This window comes from Pelmatolapia mariae, linkage group LG22 (genome assembly GCF_036321145.2).
Source record: "Pelmatolapia mariae isolate MD_Pm_ZW linkage group LG22, Pm_UMD_F_2, whole genome shotgun sequence".
NCBI classification, from domain to species: domain Eukaryota; kingdom Metazoa; phylum Chordata; class Actinopteri; order Cichliformes; family Cichlidae; genus Pelmatolapia; species Pelmatolapia mariae.
In genome coordinates, this window is record NC_086245.2 from 10913650 (window position 1) to 10941430 (window position 27781).

The window sequence follows — 27781 nt, forward strand, 5'->3', positions numbered from 1 at the left end:
CAGAAGAGGCAGCGCCTCTAAAGGAGAAGTTCCTCCGAACATTTGCAGGAAAAACACGCAGAGTTGTGTATTTCATGTGGTGTTTTTTTCTTGTCTGGACATGTTTGCCCCACTTTACAGACTGGAAAAAAGCTGTCACACATACAGAAAACATGGACACAACTGTGTAAATGTGCACAAAAGCAATGAAGTGACTTCACTGGTTCAAATGAGGGCGACAACTAAGGGTTCTTATTATTATAACCAAACAATCTAGTGTTTGTTTTACACAGAACGGGATATAATAATCCCCCTTAGTTATTCCCACAAATATTCAAACAAACAAATATATTTATATATTGTCCGTGTGGAGTCACTAAAGATGCTTTTAGCACTTCACCTACTTGCGGTGTGAATGGAGAGTCTGAAAAGGCCCAGCTCCAGCAACACTTGTAGTGCCAAGTATTAATTATTACTTGGTCAAGTGATAAAGCTGTTCTTTACACTGCAAGTGTTGCTGGAGCTGGACCCTTTTTGAGTCTTTCCCAGGTTTCCTGAGAGGCCCCCATCCTGGAGTGTGGCTGTGGATTATCAGCACCACACACTCATTCACTCACTGAATAAAGCTGGTGATCACTGTCACTATCATACTTCTGCAAATTATATCAAATTTAAGTGTTTAAAGAGAAAAAAAACCCCATTATGATAACATAAATATGAATTCTCTATAGTCCCATGTTTAAGACACTATTCATGTGAAATTGGAGGTGCTGGAAACATTCCTGAGAGATCTTGGTCCATATCGACATGATAGCATCACACAGATTTGTCAGCTGCACATTCATGATTTGTCCCATTTCATGTTTAAGACACTGTATTTGTGAATAGTTGAGAAAAGAAGCAAAACTTTGACTGCAGAGACGTTGAAAACATGCAAATATTTATCCTGTCTTCTTATTTACCTTATTTTTTTGGCTGAAATAAAGATTTCAATAAAGAAGTCACATTTTCACAGAGATCACCTAAAGGCACATGTAAACTGTTTAAACATTTATATTTATCTTACATGTCACTTGTCTAGTCTTAAAAATAAATATCCATCAAGTGATAGGAAGTGTTATAAACAGGCATCGCTCCACAGTGAGGAGGAATAAGAGTACAGAGAAGGGAGACCTCGATTATCATCTTTTAAGGACTCCATTATCTCCCAAAATGTACAAAGGACAAACCATCGAGGGCAGCAGGCTTATAAAAGTAAATGAAAAGACCAACCAGAGGATCAGTCCAACGATACACGGGTGTTTGGATCCCCTGTAATCAGAAAAGTAAATGTTATACCGAACCTATAATATGTGATGAAAACGCAACAAAGAAATTAAATTATTTTCCAACCAGGTAATAAAGCAGAATTTCTGTGTAATATAAAAATGACTCATCTCCATTTCAGAGCAAAACAAACACCTTAAAAGTTTTCTCCAGGCAAAACTTTTTCCCACAAAGTCTTCTCAGATCACACAAAGGCGTTTCCTTTGAACTGTTCAGGCTGTGGAGAAAAAACAACTAATACAAAGACACAGAGAAAGCCCCTTTGTGATAATCTGCAAAAAAAAAAAAATGAATAAAAGTCAATTTTTTTTTTACCTTAATCAGAGGTAATTTTGTTCAGATTACACAACGCAAGAACAAGCCAACACTGTTTTTTTGTTTTTTTTAATTTTAATTTACACATTATCCAGTTGCATCAGCAGGATCACAGAACAAAAGAAGGGGTCATCCTTCACTAAAACTTTATTAATAATAAAATACTAAAAAAAAACCAAAAAAAAAAAACCCACACAAAACAATTACACCCCTTTCATTTAACAGTTTTGCCTCATTTATCTCTGCCTTCACAGTGGACTCTTGGAGTCGAGGTCAGTTCACTTGCATCTAAAGAAATCCCAAACGTAACAGAAGAAATGCAACATTTTTGTGTCCTCCTTTTAAAAGGAGCTTTGGGAGTCCAAAAAAAAAAAAAGAAAAGAAAAGAAAAAAAAAGATGAGTACATCAGAACAATTTGGCTGTTATTCCCCCCCCCCATAAAAAAAAACAAAATAAAACATGAAGACAACATGAGATTTTTTCAGTGGTTTGATGTTGATGGCACTTGGGTGTGCTTGATTTTAATTTGTCTCCCACAGGAGGGCAAAAAAAGATGGCCCGATAAATTTAGCAGGTGCGAATAAAACACATTTAGTGCAGCAGATCCAACATTGGCATGAGATGACTTTTTGCGGTAATTTGAGAAAAAAACAAAAACAAACCCCAGCTTATTTCGCACAGAGTACAGACTGAACTGAATCAATGATGTACCCTTTTAACATTCAACAACAAACATAGAAAAGTGTGCCTCCAGATGAGGACTTACAGGTGTCAGTTTCACATTCTGCATGCAAAGCAATCACGCTGTGAGATGATACATCGGGGAGAGTCATTCTGCTAAAGTTTGTCTGTCGGTACGGTCCAGCCAAGAAACACCTCAGATTACTGCTGATGAACAAACAAAGCCTTCCTGCTGGGCCCCGTTTGTGGTTTATTTCTGGTAATCTGCTCAAAGCGTACGCAAACATCCTTCAGATTAACCTCCTGCTCATGTCCTGTCCGTGGGAAGAAATAATTTGTTTTCGGGATTTAGTACGGTTTTATCGCCGATCGGATGCGCAGCTCACTCGTATACTTAAAGGAAGTTTACATTAGAAAATAGGAAACATATTTTACCTTTTCTGATCAAAAGCTTCAAAGATTTTTCTCACATCCGAGTCAGCTTGAGATCTGCAGCTCCCAGCCAACTTTAACCCTCCATCAACTTTAATTTTACAACCATTATAGTACAAACCCTTAATGTTTCTGTATGCCTAATAATGACACTGTTCAAAATACACAGAGTTGCCTATAATTAAAAAAATTAAAACTTTGGAAGAAATAAACTGATTTAACTTTTTTAACCTTGCTAAAAAACACTAATCTATGTTTTTGCACAGCACAGGGCCTGTGGATGTTTACTCCAACTCCATAACATCAAAATCACTTTAAAAGAAGATCTTTTAATGGTCAGACTGAAGAGGATGAATACCATTAAATCCAGAAAAATGATATTGTGACTTGTGACTTGGCTTTTTGACAGATTTAAACATTCAGTTTGTTAAAAAATGAGCAGTAAAAAAGGTATGCTTGTCCTCTTTAGAAGCAAATAAATCACGACTGACTGCTATAATCTCACAGAAACTGCAAAAGTATTCCCAGGATTAAAAAATAAAATAAAATACACACCCTGTTCTTAGGGTTACAATGGTATGAACTTTGTCAGCTCATTGCATTATTATCAGTGACACTGGCAGCCATAATCCTCAATGCACAGAATTTTAACAACAGCACATCTCGCTCTTTGGATTCTTTAACAAGTGTGCTGCGAGTCTGCAAAATTTAGAGCTGCTTGCATCATGGAGATGAGCGTAAAGCATGGAGAATTACATTACTGACTTCTGCCCATGTCCCAGTGCTGTGCCTCCTCTGGCTCTTTATAAGTAATATCTCAGCAATATGACCACGGACAAAGAACTGAATGAACTTAAAATTGTTAACACTGTCTGATTTGTATCTTTCTTCACTGGATAACTTTGATGGATGTTCTTCCTACATATTCAGTACCGCAAAGTCCTGCGTTTATGGCTGAACCTCCCAACTTCCAACCGTCACATACGAACCTCTCCCGTTTTTTTTTAAAACCAACAAGAGACAAAGTGAGACAGCAGACATTAAAATCAAAGTGCATCCACGTCTAATCACAGCCAAAAGGTTGTTTGTAAAAACAGTAACAAAAACTCTGTGGTCTTCAGGGTTGAAGCAGTCATCACATTAACAAAGGTGATGAGGAAGCAGCGTTCTGTCCTTCCGTCTCCTGTTCTTCATCTTTCTCCCAACTGGCTTCCCCGCTGAGACCACCTTTGTTACAGTTGTGTACTCCAGTAATTTAATCCACAAAGAAGCCTTTAGAATAAAACCTTACAACACTGTGACTCTTCTGTGGGTTCATAAAAACATAAAAAAAGGAGAAAAAAAAAAAAAGCATACAAACTGCTCTGAGGAAACATCTTTTGGCACAGCAGCCACAGAAATCCAAACATATACCTGACATACAAACATGCAGCCGATCGTATCAGGTTGTACCAGAGCTGCAATCTGTCGCTCTTCATGCACATAAATTATTTAAAATATTTTCTGAGGTGGTTTCTCCGAGCTGTTGGCAGCTCAGATCAGTTTTGGTTGTTTGGTTGTCTTTTTTTTTCCCCTCTCCCTCCTTCTTCAGATGAACAGAAACAATCAGAGCAAAGTTAACCATTAATTTAAAAATGGCAGTGTTTGGTAGCATCAGGTCGACCTGAAACGGTGTGAATACAACGTGTTTGTACATGCGTGTCTACAAGACGCAAGGTGTGAGCGTGTCAGGTGGCTGGTTTTCATGTCATTCCTCATCTTAAAAAGTCACTCGAGCTACTTCCTCTCACACAGTCTCCCAACCTTTGTAAGCCAGCAGCAGGAGAGGGGCAGCACTACATTCTTTATGTCTCTGTGTTAAATAATAGGGGTCTAATTAATATTTTATGTCATTCAAAACACAGTGCTCACCCCTGGTTCTCAGTGTAATGGCAGTTTCTTTTTCACGTCGTTCTGGCTCAGTGTGGGTGCAGGGAAGCTTCAGTATCGTGGTGTTTTTTCTGTGACAGTGGGACAACACGGTTCCAGCATCTCCTCCTCTCTCCCTCTTCCTAACTCGGGTATCTGCCAGTCTGTCTTCACGGAGGAGAAGTGTGAGGTTTTTGTGTTGAAGACCAACGAAGGGGAAAGAGGAGGGGTGAAGGGGAAGAGCTGTGTGAGGGCAGCTGTGAGCTCCCCCCTCCTCTCTTGCTATAGCCGCTCCTCTCTCTGCTTCTTGGCCCTCACCGGCCCCTGGCCGTTCCTCAGGGAGCCGTTCTGAGGCCTCAGAAGCTGCCCGCGCTCCTGATCCGTCCACGGGATCCCGCCCTGCCCTTCGTCACTGTCCAGGTCAGAGTCCGAGTGCATGAGGGCAGAGGAAGTGGGAGCGGGAACAGGCTTCAGGCGTGCTGAACGAGGAAGAGGAGAACAGAAGCGAAAGAAACAGTGTGATGGAGCTGTCCTAAACATCGACTATGCAGAAAATTGAACTCATTTAACTGAAACATCAGTTTTTTTGTATTGTGGCTAAAATAGAAACATTGTCTAAACATTTACATCAGTGTTAACTTATCAAAAGAAATCTTCACAAGAAAAAAAAGTCGAGTCTTACCATTTGTTAACACCTTCAGTGTTTATTTGGGCAGTTATTTTTGAATAGCATTGGGTAAATTAACTGTAAATATGACTAACCTAACAACATTCACACTCATCATTTAAAAAAAAAAAAAGAAAAAAAAAAGGTTTGCTAAAGTTGGAAAACGGTGTTTAGCTCATGCTGCGATATGCCACAAAGGCCGAAAGCATCGACTCGGGTCAACTTGCGGGCCTTTGCTCTGCATATTCCCTCGCTTTCCTTTCGCTTTATATACTTTCCTAATCTAATCTAATCTAATAAAGGAAAAAAAATGGCCCAAACAAATAATCTTAGAAAAATACACAAAAGAAAAACCGTAGCTGTGCATGCAATCTTATTACAAAGTAAGGAAGTACTGGTATTGTTGTTATCTCTGTAAAATTTGATTCAAGATGTTCAAGCTCCAGTCAAAATACAGAAGCAGCAGAATTTACTCTCTGCTTGTTTCTGTGAGTGTTAACAGGCTAAATGCAGGCGGTGGTGTGAGTTTACGTGAACGCGTCCATCTTACCAGCTCTTGGCAGTTGCAGCTCCAAACAGTCCTGCTCATCAGCTTCTAGCATTTTGTATCGACTTTTACTCCTGCGCACTTTGCTCTTACGCCTTACAGGAAAATAAACACACAGGAAATCAATGACCATTACCCCCATAAAGTTATTTAACAATAATCCTGACAGAATATTAAAAAAGAATTTAGGTAACAAACTCACCTGTTGCAGCAACAAACTATCCCCCATACAAATGTTGCCGCAGCAACCACAATCATAAAGGATGCTATCGTCACATAGAGCACGCTCCACTCTGAAAACAGAAAAAATAATGTGGTAAAAAGTGTGTAATATTAAAACAGCTCTCTAAAGTAATGCAAGGCAGCTTCGACAACAAAGTCACAAAAGACTCGCCGTGTGTCCCTGAATACAGCGACAGAGATTATTCTGATTCTTATAAACAGAATTAAAATAATAATCTGCCGGGCCAGATTTTCACAACAATAAAATTGATTATTTATTGACTTTTGTTTATCGACTCTATATTATACTGTAATGCCTCCCTTCTTACCACAGTTGCTCTCTGCGTCTCCGAACTGAGTTCTGATAAAATTTTCCATCCAGAAAGGGTGACAGACGCAGCGCCGCGTGAATGAGTCACACTCGCCGTGGCCGGAGCAGTTCAGCTGGCAGACTGAGGGGGGAGAGCGACAGCAATGTTCAATAAACCGTCAGAGCTTTAAAACTTGGTAAACAGCAGATTTAAAGTGTTAAAGAAACTGGTAATACTTATATGACTTAGAAATAGCTTGGAAATCTAAAACTTTGACCTTGCATCATTAACCAAGCCAAAGACTGCAGACTACACGAGCATGACTGAATAATAACAGTCAGATTTTTATGGTTTATGGCATTAAACAGGAAGTGTCTGTGATAAGTATGGTTTGTCTGTAGGTGGGATTACTCAAAAACGTAACCCTGTGAGGACTGAGTAATTTTCTGTGATGAGTACACTATGTTTTACACTCTGTGTACACTTTAATGTCAATGAAAATTTTTACTGTCGTTATTTTTGCTACATTTAGTAAGTTTATTTTCATTCTAATTTATTTTATTTTATTTGTTTTTGTGCATTTGTTTTATCGAGCTATTTTACCTTATAGAGCCATTTAGTTATTTTATATTCAGTTATTTACTTTTCGATCAAACTTATTTTACTTTTTTGTTTCTATTCTTTTTTATTGAGCTACATTATTTTATTTACAGACTGTGTTTATCATTTTAGCTGCTGTAAAAGTAATTTCATACTTTTGGGATAAATAAAATTGATCTGATATGAAGCCTTATTTTAACCTTTTGGTGAAAAATGTGTGATTTTAGGCTTTTGAAAAAAAAAAGAAAAAAAGATTGGAAATCAAAGACAAGAATCAGAAACTAATCAAGATCCAGAGTCTGCTGTGACATAGAAGCATCAAACCTCTTTTTTCCCTTTGCTTGTTCCATTTCGTAACGTTTATGTGGTACTCACTGACTGTATCCACTCGTCGGGCTTTGAAGATGAGGAAGTCATTCTTCTGTTTACGCAGTTTGTTGCGCAGGCCGAGTGCAACATTACGGCCCGACAGCGGAGGGCGCCCCGGGCCGCCGGACACCAGGAAGACCAAACGAGTACTGAGAATGGAGGAAGAGGGTGGACAACAAACAAACAAACTGTCAAAGGATAATTCCAGCTCTGTTCACAGTTGGTTTCATGGCTTTCATCATCAGGTTTGCACACTTGTCTAAAATCTGGAGACAAAGTCACCTGTGCTCATTAAATGCACTGATCTCTCGCACAATGATGTCGCTGTCGAGCACACCCAGTAAAACCCCAACCTGTCGCAGCAGCATGTCGCGCTGACGTTGGGACACCTGCGATACGGAGACCTCCAACACCAGTTCCACCAGGTCCCGCTCCCGCACGTCTGATGGATAGACAGGAAAAATAGGGAAGAGGGAGGACACATAAGGTGACAGTGAGACGGAAAAAGTGACATGAGGAAAATGGGCAGATTGCAGGATCCATCTGACTCCCTGAAATCTGGGAGAGAGTCCAGAGCGCCAAGTGACGGATTAGTTTCTGGCCGAGTGTGTGTCTGTGCACCGTATGCTGTGCTGACCTGCTCAACCTTCTGCTGCTGGTTGTTGAGGCTCCTGCTGTGTGGAAATCATTTGTATGCACAGAGTCGTTTGAAGAAAAAATAAACCATGCAGCAGTTGCGTTTCAGTATATTTTTCCACAATGTCTTTTAATGATCACAAGAATTTATTTTCCCCTCGTTTGAATCTTTATCTGGCTACAAAATAAAAGCCTGAATAGAAACCACAGGTCTTTTATTGGGACACTGCACCACAAAAAAACTGATCACCGGAAAATAATCAGCAGTTTTATTAGGGTTTCAGTGCATCAGTATCACGTTACGTTGCTACACTATACAAATAAATATACAGTTTTTCCCCAAACCGGGAGGTTTTTAAATATTTTAAAATGTTTAAGCTTTTACACTTGAACAACTTCAACACCCTTCACTCTAACACTATAAATGGTTAATACCTAGATATCCAACTCCTGGTAAAACAGTTAAATCAGTATGAAATAAACCAGATAAACTGTATGCAGTAAATGTCGAGAGACAAGTGCATAGGTTGTTTAGTCAGTGGAAAAAGATTAAAACATTTTAGGAAGGGGTCGGAGTGGCATATAAGAAGATTATTTCAAAAGAAATTTCACTTCATTCAAAGCATTTTCTACTTGGTTTGGATCCAGAAGGTCAAAGTTGTGATAAAACACTGATGAACCTCTTTTTTTTCTCTCTACACAAGTAGCTTATAGGATTGTTCTTGGATTAAAAAAAAAAAAAAAAAGTAAACCAAATGATACATACTAGAAAAGAAAGAAGTGGTGTTTTTGGTTGATATGAATCCATTTTCATATCAGTTTTGATATAAATTTTTCCTTTCATCATAGGAAAAAAAATCACCATCACTGTGTGAATATTTTAACAGTTGGCTGTTTAATTTATTAAAGTCTAAAATGGATTGTCTGCCCGTCCATCCATCCAGCAGCCTTCTGTTTATTCAGTTAACACAGGCTCCTTGACTCAACTATATGTGGACCAAAGACATGTAGTCACACCTGAGCCCATTTTGAGACGTTTTTGAATTTTGTTGTTTTTGAGAATGTGTATTCTCTTAAGTTGAACATAAGGAGTAATTTGTATATGAAATAAAGAAACATATTGTTAAAAATAATGAGTATATATTGGGGATTTGTGTTCATATGCATGTTTTTGTAGGTCTGCTTACCTGGTTTGACCTCCACTGTGCCCCTCCCCTTGCTGCTTTGTCCTTTGCTGTCAGTTACAGTCAGGATGAAGCTGTATTTGCCCTCCACCAGGTTTCCGAGAAACAGCACTGCCTGGTGGTCGGAGCTGTTCAGCACATCCTATTAAACAAAACAAAACAAAAAAAAAAAAAACCCAATACATTTTTATTTATTTATAAATCTCATGGTCCCTGCAATAAACTAAACCAGAACTAACATCAGTTAAAGGCCTGATTATAAAGGTCCGTCTCACCCCAGCAGCAGGACTGGTGTCTTCTCTGGTCCACAGGTAGCTGAGTCCACCTTTGTCATCAGTGGACTGAGATCCATCCAAAGTGGTGGTCCTGACAGGCAAAGAGATGGGTGGACTCGACACAACACGAGCCACTGGCGGTTGGTCCTTTTCTGGAGAAAAAACATTAAAATTTCATAAACGCCTTTTCAACGCATCTCTGTTAGAGCCCCCTGCTGGTCACCCTTGATAATCTGGTACATGCGCTACAGTATTTTAGAGAGAATACACCACACAGTTTAAATAGATTAGATAATATGTGCTGTAGATTGATGTCATTTAGGTACCTATCCCACACTTTCAAAGATACAGGATACATCTTTTTTGTAACCCCTACAGTTTGTCTGAAAGCAGCGCACAAACAAAAACAGCATCTCAATAACACAATCATGCTTTTTCTCATTCAAACTGAGGCACATTCAGATCACTCAGATCTACAGGAGACCTTATATCTTCTCCCTCTAAATATTCAGAGAATCAAAAGCTTATATGCAACCACACCACTTCACTGCACGTTTATAGCCAGACCGTTTTCACATGTTTATGATAGTTGTGCAGCTGTCACTCCCTCTGGACTGTTTCCCATTAATAGCACAGTCTTTTGTTTATACAATATAACAGGATGAGCTCACAGAGGGCTTGTTCTCATTGTTCTAGCACATAGATCGCCACATTATTTGGTTTAAACTGCTGATGATTTGGTTTGATGTGGAATATTTCAGTTCTTCAGCTATAATAATAATGGATTGCATTTATATAGAGCTTTTCAAGGCACCCAAAGCGCTTTACAATTCCACTATTCATTCACTCTTACATTCACACACTGGTGGAGGCAAGCTACAGTTGTAGCCACAGCTGCCCTGGGGCAGACTGACAGAAGCGAGGCTGCCATTGGCCCCTCTGACCAACACCAGTAGGCGGTAGGGTAAAGTGTCTTGCCAAAGGACACAACGACCAGGACAGAGAGCCCGGGGATCGAACCGGCAACCTTCCGGTTACAGATGAGCTTCCCAACCCCCTGAGCCACGGTAGGATTGGATTTTACCACAACGCATCCATGAGGTCAAACCTGCTTGTCACAGGCCTGTTCATTGTAAACAAGATCAAGAGTTACCAGAATTGTTTAACGGAAATCAGCCCAACCTTGGTTGTGCAATATTTGTAGGAGGGGGAAGGGTGGGGACCAGTTCCATTTTGTGCACCGATGACAGGAAAAACTGCTGAATATTGTGAGTCATTATTAGAGTTAGCGCATAAGTCAAGAGGGAGTAACTGACAAAAGTAACTCATCATTTAGTTTCCTACTATTGTTCTCCAAGCAATGAATGAATGAATGAATGTGTCACATTTGTGCTGCTTTTAACCTTTAATCTGAATATTCTCCCCCCTCTTTGTTGCTTCCTCCACTCATTACTCCACCCGATTATGGTTTCCAGTACTGATATTTATACTCTGGTCAGTGATAATGGGAGTGCAGAATGATCTCCAGCTTTCCTAATCAAATTCTCTCATGGGTTCAAAGATCTGAACAAAATCCAGATTAGCGTCACTCCACACCACACCCACACGCACACACTTTGATCTGGGATTATTTAAAAAAAAATGTACAGAGAACAGGCCTCTGAATGGCACCTAAGGTAATAGTTGGAAAACACTCCTACGTTTGAAGGACCAATAATCATTCTAAGATAATGCTTATAAACAGATTGCTCCTAATTTTAGCAATATTGGACAATCATTCTTGTAATTCCATTTTAATCAGGCTGTTCTAAACAGAAAGCCTTCAGCAGATCCAAAAGGCTACACTGAGAGCTGGATAGGGACTAGAAAGAGAGAGATCATATTTATCCCATATTGGGTAACCGACTGGCCCTACAGAAGGTCTCTTCCTGTTAAAAGGGAGTTTTTCCTTTCTGCTGTTACCAAGTGCTGTTCCAAGGGGACTAACTGATTGTTGGTGTTTTCTCTCCAGCACTGTAGGCTCTTTACCTTCCAATATAGAAAGACTTGATGTTGGGAATTCATTATATGCATGGATGGATAACTTATTTATCCCCAAGGAGAAAATCAAATATCCAGCAGGTCATTAGAAAAAAGAAACCCCCCACTTGGTGCTATATAAATAACATTAAACTAAAAAAAGTTTAAAATTCAATATAATGATAAAGCTAAGGCATCTGATGCAATAAGGCATGTATTAGCACAAATACTTTAAATACCGCACTAGAGTGAATTAGTTTATATTTATATCGATCTCTGTGTGTATGTGCATGCATTAAACCATACGTTTGTCTACATATCCGAGTGTGTTTATATTATTCCAGATAATAACTGTGCTCTTGCTTCTGTAATTAACATGTAAATTTCAAAACATCTGTAATACTCAGCAGTCTGACTTTGACCTACAGCAGCTATTTTGCTTAAAGGAAAAGTCTTAGTCCACACCCACACAAACACACAACTCCGTACCTTCCTTAACGATGACCGTGACAGTGTCGCTGCTCTCCAGCTTCCTCTCATCAGTTACTGTCAGGGTAAACTCATATGTGCCGACCTTGAGACCTGTCACCGTGGCAACGGCGCTGTCTGCATTTTCAATCTTCACACCATCGGGACCACTGGTAGAGGAACAGACGGACCAAAAAAGATCGAAACATGAAGGGAGGGACAAGGGGAATTAAAGAGGATGTAGAAATGTTAGTGACAGCGACTGAAACCTGTGAATTCAAGTGTTTTATATTATAAACCTCTCAGTAACTATGATTGAGGTATCACATAAACTATCAATCTAGACTTTAACAACAAAAAAATACAAACTGCATTAATCCATATTTATCTGACCTGGTCTTTGTCCAGTGATAGGTGGCTATCTTCTGGTCATCGTGGCTCTTATTGCCATACAGTGTGGTGTGATCCATTGGCAGCGTCAGCTCTTTCTCAGGTCCCGCATCTGCTACTGGTGGTTTATTATTTTCTGAATGAAATGTGAAAATGACACACACAACTCCATTATTTGGACCACACTAAATTACAGTATAGAAGGACAGATTCAATATTAGTGTTTGGATCAGCTTGACTGGGCAAGGCCACAACGGGTCAACCCATTCTATTTAAATCAATGTTGTTCCACGTTTACAATGCATCTGTAGCAGTGCTTTGGTCATTTTGCAAATGTGTGAATTGTTTCTATCTCACAGACAGAAAAATACTTTGTTGACTTAACATTGGATCTGCTCTTGGTATCAGCAGATCCCCAAAGCGAATTTATTGTATGAAGACTGAAATGGTTGGATCCCTACAATAGTACTGTATACACAAACCCAATTCCGAAAAAGTTAGGACATTGTGTAAAATATAAACAAAAACACAATCTCAAACCCTGATTTTATTCACAATAGAACATATCAACAACATATCAACTGTTGGAAACAAGTAGTATTATATGAAAATTTTTAGTTTGTTTTGAATTTGAAAAGTAAGAGTTGGGGGAACATTTTGCAGCTCATTAGGTTAACTGGCACAAACTGTGAAACTTCAATAATCTTTCTCAACATAAATTTGCAAAGACTTCAAAATATCTAATGTATTACAAAATATGATCAAAAGTGTGGGCTCTATCTATCTATAATTCTGTGATCTTTGAGCCTTCACTGCTGCATCAAAAACAGACGTGATTATGTCATGAAATCACTGCATGGGCTTAGGAAGACTTGGAGAAATCATCGTCTGCCAGGTCAAAGGTTGCAGATTAAAGGTCTGTAATGCAAGGAAGAAGCCACATGTGAGCATGAGCCAGAAATGCTGCTGTCATCTCTAGACCAAAGCTCATTTAAAATGGACTGAGGCAAAGTAGAAAACTATTCTGTGGTCAGATAAATCCAAATTTGAAATTCTTTTTGGGAAACACAAACACTGCATCCTCTGGACTAAAGAGGAACATTATCAACCCTCTTTTCAAAAGTCTGGTGGTACGGAGGTGTATCAGTGCCAATGGATTTGGTAGCTTGCACATCTGGGAAGGCACCATCAAGATATGCTGAAAGTCCCCAAATGTTCACAGACTCTTAATAGAAGAGAGGGAATATATTTAAACAAAGACACAATTTCTTTTTTAGATGTTTTACCCAAATCAAATTTGAAAAAAAAATTGTTTTAAACATTTTCTCAGTTTAAACATTTTATGTGTTTTCCATGTTCTATTGTGACAACAGTCTGGTTTTATGAGACTTGCAAATGATTCAATTCTGTTTTTATTTACATTTTGCACAGACTCCCGACTCTTTCCGAATTGAGGTTGTAGAAGATGGAAATCCAACTCAGAAAACTGAAGGCATTACAAAGTGCTTTATATCTGCAATCTCTCTAATGACCAGAAGAGTCCAGTTCCATTGGTTACAAAAAGAAGTCCAGTTGTATATAATGAGACTATGAGAAAACAGCTTTGGTCTTCTTTGCTCTGTGACCTCGGTAAATAATTTCCTGATAACGTCAGGGGCTTGCCCTAAAGTTTCGAGCCTTACTGCATAAAACTATATGTTAATTGATAAAACATGATCTCATTACAGAAAAATAAATATTTACCTAGTAACTGACTAGGTATTGATTTCAAAAGTTAAACTGACTATGGCCCAAACCCTGAGCTTAAAGACTCAAAATGGGACCTCGTTATCCGCTGTGTGACATCATGGTAAGCACGGCCACCTTTTATATACACTCTTATATGCTGGTTGTCAAAAGTAGCTGGTTTTCCTCTGATCTTAGAAGAGCTGAGGAAAAACAACCTATGCGAGCTACTAAAGCACAGAGCTACAATTACTGTCAGAAAAACCTGGATTGGGGAGCAGGCCTCCTCAAACTAGGAAGCTCTGGACGTTCAGGGTGGTCAATACTAAAATTTTCAGCGATTTGGAGAGACTGACCAGCATTTCAAGCCGAGCTAGCTTGAGACGAAGAAAAACCCAATATTTGTATAACACAGCTAATGTAATAACATCACTGTAACGAAAACCCTTCTATGATATAAAGGACCAGTGTCTTTCTGACAGTAACTAAAGCACAGCAGTTATGTTCTGAAGTACCTGGAATTAGATTCTGACTAATAACATCGTCATATCTTTCAGGTGCGATGACTCACAAGATTGCCTCGGTCTAAACCTAGCAGACCTTGACCTTGTTGTTGTGTGTTCACATTCGAGGTCCAACATAAAACAGTACATTTCCAGTCTACAAAGTGCTTATCACCTTGAGTGCACTCTGCTCCCTCATATGATTACCCTTCACTGTTTGCTAAACAGGAGCAGTTTAAGTGCCGACATCCTCCTCACACGGCATGAAAGGTCACGAATTAATGGCGACTTACACACTGTGGCTCAATTTGCTCTTTGATGTGTAAATTTGGGAGAGACAAAGGGCGAGCAAGAAGCCACACAGGGTACACTGTGTTCAGATACGGTATCTCTTAAATGTCAAGTTAAAGAGATTTATTCGCTCCATATGGTGAACAATAGCTCAGAGCTGAACAAACACTGAAAAATCCTGAGCTAATGTGTGACATCTGTGATGGCTGGGAAGTGATATCTGCTGAGGTGGCATGAACTCTCCAGCTGTTTACCTGGCTGCACGATGACGGTGACCTGAGAAGTGTCCTGCTGTCCAGCTGAGTCCGTCACAGTCAGCTGGAAGGTGTAGTCTCCCTCTTGCATTGCTGACAACTGTAGGATGGGTGTCCGTACACCCTGAAAAGCACAGTATATGCCACTGTTAGCTACAATGATCTTATCCACAGAAAAATAACCCAAAACACGTGAATTCAGCTGTGTGGAGTATTGTACCTGCATCTCCACCACTTTGTCTTTGCTCTCTGGGCTGAGGGACCACTCATAGGACAGGGAATCGTGATCGTCGGTGCTTTGGTTGCCATACAGAGTGATGGAGTTGCGTGGTAACTGGATGACCTGGAAGAAGTAAGAGGAAAGTTATTAGGATTGCCGCAGTTTGGCATAAATAACTTACTTTATTTTCATGTGATAGCAGCACCTGCAAGTTGGGGCATCATAAAACAGAGACGACAAACCTGGATCGGGCCGGCGTTGGCCACAGGTCGATAGTCCTTGGCTTTGTTAACGGAGAGCGTGGCCTGCGTTGAGTTTGTAGCTCCGTCCGAGTCAGTTACTGTCAAACTGATACAAAAGGAAGATGGAGATGGATTTATGGGACAAACATAGACATGTGTGCTGCAGAAATTAAAATCTTTTTGCCAAAATTTCATAGAAGATGCTTCTTTTTGCATTTCTTTTCAGATTCATCTTGACTTTTCTGCCAGGAAAACATAAATCTTTATCATAAATAAATAACAATGTTGTTTGAAGACTTTCAGCCCTTATTCAAACCTTATTTGAAATAGCACAAATTTATGATGTCAACCCAGATAAGCCAAGCAGTGAAATGATGGACGTTAACTCAGAACCAGCGCATCACTATTTTTGGGTTGGATTTTTTTTGTTTTAGCTTTTCGGTCAATTACACAACAAGTATTTAGTGTTTATTCTTTGCTTTTTGAACTATATTTTAAAAAATATCACAATCTGTAATATGCTATTCAAATATAAACCCAAATAAATAGCAATTTAACAAAACTGACCTCAGAGGTTATACTTATTGGTCGCATCACGTTTAACCTTCCCACTGTATAAATTTAGAAGACAGAGGTTTCTAGCTCCATCACTTCCTCCCATATTAAACACCCATGTAGTTATTTTTTAGTCTCAGCTGCAAATCCTCCTCTTTTTCTAAATTACTACTACTGACTTCCATAACTTAAAAGCTGTGCTCCGGGTCTTTATTTATTAATTTTTTTTTAAAGAAAGCTCACTGTTATTATTTGCTGCTGCCAGCATATCAAAAGAAGAACACTTTGTCAAATAAATCATAAATCTCTCTCTGAAAATGATCCAGAAGGAGGCACTTGAAAAATACGAGTAGGTTATGAAGACACGCACTTGCCCACTTAATGAGGCCATATTAGAGAAACTAAAATATACGTGTTAAGCTGAGTACCAAAGAATCAATCAGCTATTTTCAAAAGGGACTGCTTTTTCTGTTATTTATTTAACAAGGAGAGAATTTTCTTTTTCTTTTTTTATGTCCATGCTAAATAAAAGAACATCACAAAAAAAGATTTCCTTTAGTTGGCCAGTGTATTTAGAGATGTGCTAAATACACAAAACTAGGGATTTTCCCCGTTTACTTACACAGGTTGTGCATAATTACTTCCTAAAGCTTCCCAACACCTCTATAACATCTGTAAAGTCAGTTTTACTCAGCTGCATTTGTCTGCAGGCCAACACTTCAGCAAAACAGGTGTGCGTTTTCAGACTTCATGACTAATCTCACTGAGATAAGTGTGGTTTCTGTTTACCTAAATGTGTAGTTCCCAGGCACAAGGCTGGTGAGTTTGAGTACAGGGGTGTCAGCAGAGACCTTCTCCTCCCTCAGAGGACCTTTGACCTCTTCCCAGTGCCACGCCACCACCTTGTCATCATCAGTGCTCTCTGTAAAGGGAAGACAAGATGATTTGGTTTTCCTTTCTTTAACTGGTGCTAAATGACTGTGTGTGTATCATGTGGGAGACTCACGGCTGCCGTCTATCACCGTAGAGCTGGTTGGCAAGGAGATCTCCTGGAACTTTGGGGAAACTACGGCAACAGGAGGCTTGTTTACCCGTGGCTCTGTCAGGTGGAAAATAAGGAATTAACTTGCTTACTGAGCTGCACATTAGACATTAGTGACTGATGCAGTAAGAACAGGTTAGAGGATACCCTGGCAAATACAGAAATACAACCATGTGTGGGAGAAATGCTGGGCTGTCTTCCAGCAATAAGGGTTTTTTTTTTCCTTAAAAGTGGTTAATGAGTGCTTTCTAGCTGGCAATTATACTATTTCAAAGGGGGGGGGAGGAGGAGGGGGGGGGGGGGGGGGGACCAGTACATTGAAAACACTGCAGAAGATTAACCACCTTACATGACTACTTAGCTTCATTAGATGCAACATACAGATCATTACAACTGCAAATCTTTATAAAAGAAACAAACACAGTGAACATTTATGGATATGAATTAAAATAAACTAAACAGGTCACATTAAAATAGTCCTGGTATAATTCAAAAGCACATGTAATTTGCAAATCAAATATGGCTATGTAAAGCAGCATCAACATTATAATCTTACTACACACACGAACAGTCATTTACATCTCTCACGCCAGTGTTTTTCCACCAAGTCCTAATGTGCACTTTTGCAAAATGAAGCAAATGCAGATGTGCAAAAGCTCCATTGGACCCACTGGACCCAAACATGTGCTGTGGCATTTGGCATCAAGATGTTAGTAACAGAGCCTCCGTGGATCGGACTTGTTTGTCCAGCACATCCCACTGATGCGTGAATTCGTTGAGGATATACATGGTCTGTACCTCAGGTAGGTGGCACGTGTCAAAATAACATCCACGTGGCTGCCAATGTTTCCCAACAGAACATTGCTCAAAGCACTGCCTCTGCCCGCTTGTCTTCTTCCTATAGTGCATCATGGGGCCAGGTTTTCCCCAGGTAATCAGTGCACACACCCTGGCCATCCACATCAAGACATGGTTCATCAGACTAAGCCACCTCCTTCCATTGCTTAAAGTCCAGTTCTAATGCTCAAATGTCTCATATTTTTGGGGCTTTCAGCAATGGACAGGGGTCTGCATAGGAACCCTGACTGGTCTGAAGCTATGCAGGCCCATAAAACTGCTTTGCACATGCACAGGTTGTTCTGACACCTTTCTATCAGAACCATATAGATATTGACCACTGCAGACCGGGAAGACCCTGGAAGTGCTGCCGTTTTGGAGATGCTCTGATCCTTGTCAAACTCTCTCAAATTATTACGCTTTCCATATTTTCCTGCTTCTAACCGCTCAACTTTGTATACGGTCTATGGGTTTCACACCACGAACTTTCTACACGTCACCACATGGAGGTGCATGTGAGCATGCGTCTGACACAGTAAACAATTACATTAACAGTAACATTAACCTGCTGATGATGTGTGAGGGTAGCACAGGTAAAAGTGAATTGTCCTGATTGGTGTAGTCACACTCGCCCACCCAAACCACACATTGACTGCTCTGCAGTTACGCAGCACCACACACAAAGGATTAATTTACAGGAGTGAGAACGCGCCTGCTGTGAATTATCACTTGCTGAGAGCTGTTTATATGAAAAAAAAAAAGAAAAAATGTTTTGGTGTTACAGAAGAGAGTTAATTTTCCACACACTTTAACAGCACTGCATAATTTTGCAACTAATACATAAAAGCGTCAGCATTAAAACATCGCTCTCCTGTGTAGCTTTATTTGATACCGTTTCTCATTTGTGATTTACAGCAGCTGCACAGTGATGAGCCGGCGTGGCGGTGTCACGTTCTTCCAGTGCCTGTGACATGCTCGTTAGCTTAACTGGTAAATCTAAACTGCCCGTGGGTGTGAACACTACATTACCCTGCCTTATAGTCTGTGACAGCTGGCTCCAGTCCTCACGTGACCTTGATTTTATAAGGTGGTTTCAAAAGTAGAATAAACAGTCACTTCATAAACTGGAGGAAGAGACCCCAAAAGTCATACAAAATGATATTATTGAGAAAAAAAATGTAAATCATAAATATTCCACTGAGAACAAGTGTAAAAAGAAGCCAAATCAGGAGCCACGACAGGAACTAAAGAGTTTTCATACCTGGTTTGACTGTAACATTAACGTAACCTTCTCCGTGGGCGCCCTCCCCGTCCACTGTCACCTCAAACTCGTACAGGCCCACGGTCAGCTGAGGAGACCCAAAGAGAGGGAATCGAGTCAACCAGAAAGAAGAAGTGATCCTTTTTGGTTACACGGTCAACAGAGTGCCACCTGCATGATTTTATTTATAGCAAACATGAATATGAAACTGTGATCTGTACCTTGCTGAGTTTCAGAGTCTTGCTGTGCTTCCCCTCCATCTCCCCGCTGTAATCTTTGGGATGAGTTTTTAGACGCCAGTCAAATGCATAGTTTGTCCCTGTAGAGAAAAATACATAAAAATAAATACCCAAGTGTAATAAAAATGTATCCATTCAAATAAAATCTACTAGATACAAAGTTTTTACACTGCAGCATGTTAAGGAGGGCTCAATGGATTAACAGACTCATGATGTGTGTTACTCTTCTGAACTCTATAATCTTTTTCAGCATAGATTTGAAATTCTCTGACAAGCGTTCAGCATGACGTACAAAATGATTAAGACTCATGTCAAGCGCAGTTTAGTCCATGCATTACTGAACAGCACAAATAACGCACAGTTTATTAGTAATTAGTAACTGGTACGCATAGAAAAATCCACTCCATGCATAATTCTGCTCCTCCTACACACTAATTGCTCCTCAGGTGTCAGGAAACTGATGAAATAAAGGTAATAAACTGCATTATTTCATACAGCGTTCCATTGGTCTCACCATTTGGGGGCGTTGGGACCACATAGGCGTAAAGTTTGACCTCGTTGAGGGGCAGCGTTACCTCCACACTCTCTCCTGCTGATACCACCAGCTCCCTCACTGTGATAAAAAAACAGAACATTTAACATTAAAACCCCCCCCCAAAAAACAGTCATTTAATTGAAAATCTTATATGTAATTAGAAAATGAATACTGAAATGGATAGAATTAACCCTCAAGCAACCAACCAGTAGTGGTGACAGAAATGCCCAAGTGGGGTCAGTTTTATCTTACACAGGAACGTTTTTTTCCATTGGCTCTTTCTGTGTTGTAACAAATATTCTAATAATGTTCTAATGTCATTAATTATGGCTTCCAAACATTTTTTCATGCAAAAAGGGAGTTAAAAAAATAAATTGCGTAAACAACACTGCCTTTGTTTACACAATCCTTATCTGTTCTTTCTTGCAAAACAAACTTTATTTGAGTATGTGTTGGTTTGTTTCTTTGACTGTGAACCCCTCTAACCAGTGGTTAAGCAACCTGAACTGGCACTCGGGCACACCTTAGAACCCTGGAGGTTCTTATATGTAACAGATATTATGACATGATGCACCTGTAACACTTTATAAAAGGGACAGGATCATTTTAATTTCACGACAATAGAATCATATTTATATCCACAAAATCCACACAAAAACTGGGCATGACAAGTTTTCATCACATTGCCTAGAAACCACCTGGCAACGGGGTAAAATTACCTTCTTTTTTTTTTTTTTTTCTTTTCTTTTTTTTCTTTCTTTCTTTCTTTTTTTAAATAATACATTTTTACATTTACCCCCTTAAAAAAAACAAATACATTAAAATATTCTCAATGCGATTAACTATATAAATTTGCTAACAGCTCAAACAGGGCAAAGAATACTGTAACGTGGCCATATATTCGACTATTTTAACATCAAAATATAGATCAAATATAGATGAACTTCCCTCCTTTGTTCCTTTCTGAGTGATTTGGACTTCACTCAAGTCACTTCAAGGAAGAGATGAATATATGTGAGTTTACACATGTACCATAGACGACATAAACGAGTGTTATCTACTGTTTAAAACGGTTAAAGCTGCTATTATCAGTAATTAGATATCTACAATGAAGCCAATAAACAGATGTGACAGGCACAGCTCACAGCAATACACAGACTGAGCAGCTTCTGACAGCTTTATTAATCATTTCAGTGTCTTTGTCTTCATTTCAATTTGCTCTTAATGCTGACAGCAGTAACTGCTGCAGAAGCAGCAGGCAGAGACAAAACTGTGTACACAAACTGTACACAAAACACCAAGTGCACAAAGATTAACGAGCCGATTAACTCGCTGCTGAACAGACTGGAGCATTTAGCAGTTTAAGACACAAAGATTTCCCCGAGAGCAGATGGAGACCACATACAGAACTAAAAGGAGGGTGAATATTGGAGTTAAGCATGACAAATAGAAACATTAGACTCAAAATCAGTTGTAATATTTGAACTGAATGTGCATATCGGCAACTGTTTGCCATTTCAACTCAACAACTGTCAGTTTGTTACATCTGTTGACTCTAAAGACTAAAAACTGACTCTGAAACTTTCTTTCCCTAAGAAAATAAATTATTGTATGCTGCATTTAGTCTGATACAGTGGTATAAAACAGTGGTTAGCTTTAATGCACAAACTAATGAACATCTATTGACCCTGAGTCACACACATCTGTGTGAAGACCCATTAGGTTTTAGGCCTGCAATTTTTGTGAACTGTGGACAGATTTTGTGAACTGTGGAAGATGCATCACCATTCCACAAGCTCATTGATCCTTTAACCAGATGAGCTAAAAGCTGTTAATCTAACAAGTAAAGGAAAAAAGGTCCAACTTTGTGAAATGCTGACAGTTCCTGCACACCCTGAGGATGACTCATTTCAATGAAATCAAACCTGTAGTTTGTTCCTGTCGTAGTGATGTACGTAAAAATAGGTGATTTTGGTTTTCTGATAGAAGATGTTCAAATATCTGTTGAACTACTATGAAGTGATATTGCTCCTGGACTCTTTTTTTAGTGTTCTGTTCTTGCAAATTTGCCCTTTTTTCCCCCAAACACCTGCTTAATTTCTTTGTGGCACACTCACTACATGGATACACAACATTTGCACAGAGAATCTTTTCTGAAAAATCAGGGTCAATTTTGAGTAAATGAATTAGTCAGATTTTTTATGCCCCATTTAAAATACAAGGAAATAAGACACCAGGAGAATCCCTAATTAATGATCAGCAGTGAAATGTTTCCTTGTTATGCCCGCGGGGCACATAAAAATTTACCAAAAGCTGCCATTTGCCCCCAGGCCAAGCATTACGAACCCTAGTGCTAGATGTTCCCTGCCTGGTAAACACCTCGGCCCAGTTTGCACAACAGGCTTTTTATTTTAAAATTTTTTTTTAAAACTCTGGTGGCATCATCAAGATGATTTCTTCAGATGTTTTAAAGCTCCTCCAGGGAAACTGGAGAGTTTATAATATCAATAGTTTTCTCCAGGAATAATAAACTGACTGTGTAAAAGTGTAACTACTATGAATTTCAAATAAACTGTGACTGTGGCTATAAAACCACAGGCCGCATTGGTGTAGATATTCTATTGTTAAAGTCAAAAGGTTCTTTTAGTGTGGACATGCAGAGATTTGTTTGTTGCTCTTCTTCCAGTTTCTCTACAGAGACGGTTCTGTAGGGGAGGACAGACTGATCATACGAGTTAGTCCTGTCTGTAGAAGCCCGGCCGCTTTCTCTCAAAACACATTCCTCCAGCTTACTCTCATTCGGCTTCACACCCACAGAGCACACTGATTTCATCTGGGAAAAATAACATGTGAGCAGTCTACCATAAAATGTGTGGGCAAAGTAAACTGTTGCATTCTGTTAAACTATTTCAAACAGGACGGTGAAGCGTCTTCTGTACATTATGAGTATGTGAGGCTGAAATATGCAAGCTGAAAGCTTAAACCAAATTTAGAAGAGGAATTTTCGTCTGACTTCACACCAGTTCAGTACTGTTACATTATTAATTAATTCATAGTTAATACATGAAGACATATTACTGAACAAGCCCGAAAATAGGCGATGGCTGTCAGGGGACGTGACACCCACTGCCACCCACAGATTCCTCACTTACCGGCCTGTGTCGGGGTTGTGTTGATGGTCGAAGAAGCTGCTGTGGGCGCGCTGACATCGCTGTCATTGGAAGACGATGCAGCAGCATCAAGGGCGACGTTGATCGTTGAGTTCTGCGGCGATGGAGCAGGAGGCGTGCCTGAACTCCCATTCGTTATCTGGCTGATGTTCTTTTGGGAGACTTGGATGAGAGCGATGGTGCTGGGTGCTGCTGATGTTGGCAGAACCGCCTCTGTGTTGGAGCTTCCCTGTAGGCAGAAATTAAAGACCTCAGGCTATAAAGTCAGAAATCCAAAGCAGATCTGTGTCTGAAATTGGGGAGATTTGAGGAATCACATCAAAAATGTATGGGTTAATATCTGCAGATATGTATGTATCATTCAAATTAACCAATAAGTGACTGCAGGGAAGAGGGTAGAAATGTGACAAGTCAAAAGAGTAGGAGGAATGGCCTGCTTTATAAAACTGAGAGTGCATTAGCCAGTAATTTTAATGGAGGAAAAAAAAACTACGTACTTTATTTTAACATTTTGTCTCATTGGAATTGTACCTGTGTACAAATAACTTCTACAGTTTAAGAGTAGGACATACTAAATGCTATCACAGAATAAGAAAAGGTTCTCCAAATGTATCTGGAAATTTGAAAATGTTCTACTGAAATCAGAATATGCAGCTGTATAGAACTGCATTGAGTCCTGTGAAAACTTTTTAACATGAGTTTCACATCAGTTTTCTGTCACGTTACCGAGCGGATATGGGGTCTTTTGTGTATTCTGTGGCTTCCTGTAGGTGGTGCACGGCGAATCGCTCTCCGCCTCACACTGACAGGGACCTTAAAGTGAAGTTACAAAAACAGTGGCACTTAGATAAAAGTTCCCTTATCCGTCTTTAAAAAATAAATAAATAAATGAATAAAAATTCTCATCTGATAGCAGTATCACAATCAATTACTGAATCATCCAAAAAAGGCAGACAGATGCTGTTTTCTTAGAACAGACAATCTCTTCTTTTACAACCATACCTTGGAAAGCAGCTGCAGGAGACCGAGGGACTCCTCGTGGGGCTGAGGCAGGATAGAGATGGGGCAGCCTCCTTCACGCGAGCAGCTAAGAAACACACAGCGACCGCCGAGACTCCAAACAGCATTGCACTTTGGCTCCAGGCAGCAGAACTCCCAACACCTCGCTCCGGCTCTCCCATCTGCTAGAGGGTACCAACCCAGGCTTATGATGCTGCTCCAATGGATGCCCAGAACTCCACCGGTGACCCGGCAGTGATTTGCTGACACACCTGGACCAGGACAAAAGGAAGTCAAGATCTATGATGGACTGTACCCATGTTTAAAATCGGACTGAGGAAAGAAGATAAATTCTTCTGAAACACCAACTGAAGGTTTCACTGCAGATACATTCTGGAAAGGACTTAGCAGAAAAGAAGATGACATTTGGTTTAAAAAGGAAAGGTAATAAGACAACCGCTCGTAACATAGAAAAACAACACCTCTCTCTTACATCTATATTGGACAGCAAATTGAAAGGACGTCCCTAATTTTCTTCACCACTTATCCTGTCCCTATTGACCCTGGATTGATATATCACAGTTTTAACCTGGAGAGACAGAAATCATTCAACGTGTCCATACCTTTCTGCAAGCTTCAGGGAAAAAGACCTCTCTGAAGCAACTGTGCTAATCATTATACCACTATGCCAATCGAAAATACCACAGAGAAACCGAATATGCAAATCTGAACCCGATTTCTTGAAAGACACCGAAATAAAGGCTGAGGATAGCTTTGTTTAAGCCCAAACATTATTATACAACCAACAGGGACAGCAGAAATGATGAAATCACTTCACCTTTCAGTACAATATAGGTGAACAACAGCATCTCTTAAAGAACAAGAAAAGCCGACTTCTCACCTTTAAAAGTTGCTAAGAGATCAGGAAAAGTATTTTGGGGCTAATAAAGGCCATGCCTAGCTGACTGAATTTAGCCTGGAAAAAACAACCTTCACGGACATCTAGTCCTTGATGGACTGTTTCATTAAAAAAATAAATTAATTAAATAAATCAACGGCATCATCATGGCATCGAAGGTGACATCATAGGGCTACCCCTACTCTTTTCACCATTTCACATGTTTATGACCACAACAGCATTGTTAAAAAAGGGAAAAGGGTAGTGGCTTCCAGCCACAGCTACTGAGACTTTCAGATTCAGCTTTGACTGAACATTTCTAAGAAAAGTCGACAAGCAGCAGTTTGAGGAGCCAACCGAGGCTACAGCAGAGAGAGGAAGTGCGGCTTTTCCCTGACAAAACAGGACGCTGATTAAAAACCAAAGCACAGTGTTCAGTACAAACTAAAGTCTGCCCTCTGAGCCAGACATTATCAGACTAATATCAGCAACGCAGTGAGCTGATTAGCTGCCCTGTGTGTGTGTGTGTGTGTGTGTGTGTGTGTGTGTGTGTGTGTGTGTGTGTGTGTGTGTGTGTGTGTTCATTTTCAAGAGCACTACTGTCCTACACCTCTAGTCTCAAATGGGTTCAGGTCAATCCATCCATTATCGTTGACAAGCGGTTTACTGTGCAGCCAGGTACAGTAAAAGGGCACAACCCTTAAAATACCACAGACTGTTAAAGTAAGAGAGGGAGCAAAGGGAATTTATATGTCACCAGCACAAAGAGGCCAAACGAGCAACGAAAATGGTACAGCCAAGTCACTGTGAACTAAGCGGCATTACAACATAATAAAAATGCTTTTTAAATCTTGTCTTGTAAGTTTTTCACTGCTGCAGCAGATCAAACACACACATACACGCTTGTGTAATTTATCTGCAACCCACAGCATTCCTCTGCAAAGGTTTGTTAATGAATACAGCACAAGAACTGGTTACTGTACTATGCTTAGTGGCCTCTGCTTATAAGCCTCCGCCTGCAGAGTACAACACACGATAAAGAGACAACTAAATGTTTTTCTGTCACTGATCTTATTCAGTAAACACTCATGAGCAGGTCCGTACCATGCCAAAACATATTTGTGATATACAAGAAATATTCCGAGGCACACCACTCACAGACATAATTCAAACATGCTCCTATTTATTGAGGCCAACTGCGCACACTTAATGTGAATGTCCATATCATTAAATTCACTTTTGTTACACGCTGTGTTTAATGCCATCTTCTCTGATGCTTTTAAGGCTCATGTTCACACCAGCTGGCATTTTGAAAGTTACGGTCCATAAGATTTTGTTTCTGAGCAGTGCACTAAGCTGCAAATTCAACACAGTCAGGCTCTCTTTGCAGTGGATGGCTTAAGCTAATCAACTTTCTTTGTTAAGCCAGTATTTCCGCTTCAGGCTGTGTGTGCTTACGTAAAAGATGCTGCCATGTACTTCTAACGTGACAGCCAGGTGCACATTAGAGGTCTGAAAATTTAAACTAGATCATTTTTTAAGTATTACAGATTACGCTGTGTGCTCAGGACTTGCACAGTCCCACAGCCCAATGACGAAGACATGGAAATCACTTTAGTTTGCAGCCAGATTAAAGTGAAATCATTTTTAGTAATTGAATATTCCTGGTAACCAGCTTTCAAATAGAGTGACCAATTTTCAAATGGTTGATTAGGGCCAAGAATAAAAGCATGTGGATATGCAATCTCCATTACTAACTGCAAATTCCAGTGAAAAATGCAACACATACAGTTTGTGATGACCAGGCTTCAATCAGTGGTGTTAGTATGCTACACCTTAATGGATTCTTTCAGCAGAGAATCTACAGTACTGTGCAAAAGTATGAAAATGAAGTATATGAGGCAAAAACAGTTTGTACAATTCTTTTGAGCTTGAAAGTCAATATTTAGAATGCCCACATTTATTCTTCAACACAGCATTAATTCTGTTAGGCAGGTTTTCTCGTAATTTCTTTAACTTGTCTTCAGGAATAGTACTCCAGGCTTCTTGAAGGTCATTCAAAACTCTTTTGGATTTTGGCTGCCTGTTGTTCAATTGCACTGGGTAGGCCGGTCTATGTATTTGACAACATTAGCAGTGTGTTTACGATCCTTGTCATGCTGAAAAATGAAGAAGTTGTCAATCAGTTGCATTCCAGATGGTACTGTATGTCAGAACAAAGTCTAGATCCCCAGCACCACTGGCAGAAATGCAGCCACAAATCATGACACACCCTTGTGTTCCACAGATGGCTGTTGTACCTCTCTCTTGACCTATGTTGTAAATCCTGATGGCAATTTGAACCAAAAAAGTCAAATTTGGATTTATCACTCCATGAGACTTGTTGCCACTGATTTACAGTTTAGTTTTTGTGTCATTTGGCATACCTTGGCCCTTTTTTTCCACAGTTTCCATTCCTTAAGAATGTTTTTTTTGACAGTCACTCTTCCACTGAGAGCTTCAGTTAACAGTAGTATTTCTTAAGTACATGACTTTCAAATACTGGTAATCTGTTGTAGATAGATCATTAGGTCTGCCGATTCTTCTTTTGTTCTCTGCTTCTCCAGTTTCCTCAAACTTTGTAGAACACACTGCACATCATGTCGGCATGTGCCAAGTTATCACCTAATAGTTTTTGTGA

General features: G+C 39.7%; 1 protein-coding gene across 2 annotated transcripts in view; it reads right to left on the reverse strand.

Annotated features, from left to right (window-relative positions):
* Positions 1–1707: 1707 nt before the first annotated feature.
* Positions 1708–27781, reverse strand: part of kiaa0319l (KIAA0319-like ortholog) — a 35625-nt gene continuing 9551 nt past the window's right edge. For both annotated transcript variants that reach the window (XM_065470547.1, XM_065470546.1), the window contains 21 exons: positions 24207–24475; positions 23931–24017; positions 23187–23433; positions 20014–20112; positions 19482–19579; positions 19261–19348; positions 17127–17219; positions 16910–17042; positions 15566–15671; positions 15324–15446; positions 15104–15227; positions 12334–12466; positions 11962–12110; positions 9454–9605; positions 9182–9320; positions 7641–7800; positions 7365–7507; positions 6408–6530; positions 6059–6149; positions 5860–5951; positions 1708–5121 (listed from right to left, as the gene is read on the reverse strand). In XM_065470547.1, the coding sequence (XP_065326619.1) occupies positions 4925–5121; positions 5860–5951; positions 6059–6149; positions 6408–6530; positions 7365–7507; positions 7641–7800; positions 9182–9320; positions 9454–9605; positions 11962–12110; positions 12334–12466; positions 15104–15227; positions 15324–15446; positions 15566–15671; positions 16910–17042; positions 17127–17219; positions 19261–19348; positions 19482–19579; positions 20014–20112; positions 23187–23433; positions 23931–24017; positions 24207–24475 (2846 nt within the window). In that variant the 3' untranslated portion in view covers positions 1708–4924. The remainder of the gene's footprint in view (positions 5122–5859; positions 5952–6058; positions 6150–6407; positions 6531–7364; positions 7508–7640; positions 7801–9181; positions 9321–9453; positions 9606–11961; positions 12111–12333; positions 12467–15103; positions 15228–15323; positions 15447–15565; positions 15672–16909; positions 17043–17126; positions 17220–19260; positions 19349–19481; positions 19580–20013; positions 20113–23186; positions 23434–23930; positions 24018–24206; positions 24476–27781) is intronic.